Genomic DNA, 2,347 nt, shown 5'->3' with positions numbered 1-2,347 from the left:
GAATGCTCCCTACTCGTATTCCTACTGGAGCCCTCTAAAGGGTTGTAGCAGAACATGGGGGATGTGATTACATGTAGACTCAGAAAGGATGTGATTATAAGGGGCATCCTTCATACCAGGTGCCAGTCACAAAAATAATTGCGACTGTATTTTATTACAGGGATTAAATCGGGGTTGGATACGTTCAGAGTCCAAGTTTAGAGTGTGTAACTCAACCTCAACTATTAGATCAAACTGAGTGTGTTTACTGTGCATCCTAGGAGAACAAAAGAGAATTTTGACTATCAGCGAAAGACTGCAGTCGTTTTTTCTTCTAAAGGGAAGGATAACTTGCAAGTATTTTTCCTTGTGGAGGAGGAAGCTCCCCTTGCCTGCTCCCAGCTTCTCTGAAAACAAATTATTCTAGTTCAAGAGGCAAAGATGTACACAATAAGCGTCATGGGTGTTATGTTTTAGGCCTTCTGGGTAGATTTGATCGTCATGTTGAATTTTTTTTCCAATACATAATTATTTTTACTACTTTTTTTTTGAAGGTACGTGTCGACAGTGGCATACAACAAGGAAGTGATATTAGCATTTATTATGATCCTATGATCTCAAAAGTGAGTTGATGATTATTTTTCAATATTCTAAAGGTATGCAATACTAATTTTATACACAGATCTTTTAAATGAGGGAGAGTATATTAAACAACTGTTAAATCAGTATTTTAAAGTTGCTAGGCATAACATGCATCAGGGGAGTATGAAAGAAGGGAAGCAAGATGTGGAGAAGAGGAAATTTAGTGTAACTTGTAAAAATTTTTAAAATCTTTTGACACTGTAATTGTTTGTCTTGCAGTTTCTTCTTATTAAAAGTATTCTGATTTAAACAGAACTCATTACTTTCAGACTTGGGAGCTGCTAATCCACCTTTTTTAATGTAAGCTAACCAGAACAAAAATGTCAATAATGCAGGCTTTCAAAAAAGCAGCAGTGGAAGAAATGTTTTGTAGTATCTCTTAACATAATTCTCATTAATCAGTAACATATTTGTAAAGTTAAAATATGACAATGTCGTCAGAGTTCTGTTGTCGAAAAAATTCACACTTGGACCTTAGAACTTGGTTGGACATTAGAAGTCAGGAGGACCAACTAGATTATTAAGACAACACTCTCATTTTCTGTGTGACTAAAGAAGGAAGAGCTGGTTTAGATCCTTTTAAGTTTTATAAAGGAAAAGTGATTGGCCCTCTTTCGTTGAATGAGTTAAGAGATTTTATTTTTCCTTGATGTTTTAGAGAGACTGTGAAGCACAGATACGGTAGTGTGTGAGAAATGTTTTTGTGACTGCAGAAGTTCTACAAACCATTTTTACTTTAAATGCTATTCAATTTCTAGAGACAAACATTACCTCATTTCTAGGTAACTTAAATACTTTTTTTTCCTTTTTAGCTGATTACCTATGGCTCTAATAGAGCTGAAGCACTCAAAAGAATGGAAGAGGCTTTGGACAATTACGTAATTCGAGGTACTACGAAATTTGGGTTCCTAGTGTGATAGGCTGCAATCTATTTCAAGAAAACAGCTTGAAAATGTAGTAATTAGCAAATTGGGTAAAGTTCCCACTTCTTAAGTGCAAATTAAAGCAGGAAAAGCTTGTGTTAATTAATCTGAGAAGATATGTCAAATCTAAAGAGACTTCATTTTTTTTTTTCTCCACTGTTTTTGCTTGAATATTATGAGATAAATATTTAAAGAGTTTTCACAGAATGGTAGCATATGCTGTGTTGTAGAGGGGGGGAAAAAAGGCCAGTGCTTTGTAAGAAGTTTAAAGTAGTTGCCATTTTGTAGCAGTTTAATACATTGTGGTCAAATAATACCACAATGCAGTATTTGATTGCATATAATTATTTTTCTCACTTTCAAAGTAATTGTTTAGGTTTGGGCAAGTACAGATGTAGGCTGATGATCAGAAGGTGTTTCAGCTCTTGCTGACTGACTGCCTAGGAGAAGCAGCTGTTCTTCAGCCTTTCCAAGCAGCAGGGGTGAATCAGCCGTGACCACCTCAACTTCTTTTAAATCTTAGAGAGGGAAGTCATGGTTTGTGTGGGAGTGATCTTTAGATCTTCCTTTGTGTTTTATGGAAAATAGGAAGGATGACTCGGGATAGGAGAGGGACAATTTGTGTTTCTTATGCTTGCTTTTCATGGAGGTGATTACAGAAGGGAACTGTAATGTAGCAAAAAAATCCTCATTTTACCTTTAATGGTCTGGGTGTTTGGAGCAGTTCTTTTTTTTGCATTCCTAGTTGGTGTAGTTGAAGAACCGGGATAGGTGGGTGTCCCGGTTTGAGCTGAAACTTCCTT

General features: G+C 36.1%; 1 protein-coding gene across 1 annotated transcript in view; it reads left to right on the top strand.

The window, feature by feature from the left end:
• Positions 1–1,538, top strand: part of PCCA (propionyl CoA carboxylase, alpha polypeptide) — a 49,630-nt gene extending 48,092 nt beyond the window's left edge. Inside the window, exons 10-11 of the mRNA XM_010143241.1 lie at positions 534–602; positions 1,434–1,538. Of these exons, the coding sequence (XP_010141543.1) occupies positions 534–602; positions 1,434–1,538 (174 nt within the window). The remainder of the gene's footprint in view (positions 1–533; positions 603–1,433) is intronic.
• The last annotated feature ends 809 nt before the right edge of the window (positions 1,539–2,347 follow it).

The sequence above is a fragment of the Buceros rhinoceros genome, unplaced genomic scaffold, assembly GCF_000710305.1.
Source record: "Buceros rhinoceros silvestris isolate BGI_N320 unplaced genomic scaffold, ASM71030v1 scaffold12219, whole genome shotgun sequence".
NCBI lineage: Eukaryota > Metazoa > Chordata > Aves > Bucerotiformes > Bucerotidae > Buceros > Buceros rhinoceros.
This window is presented reverse-complemented; position numbering and strand designations above follow the sequence as displayed.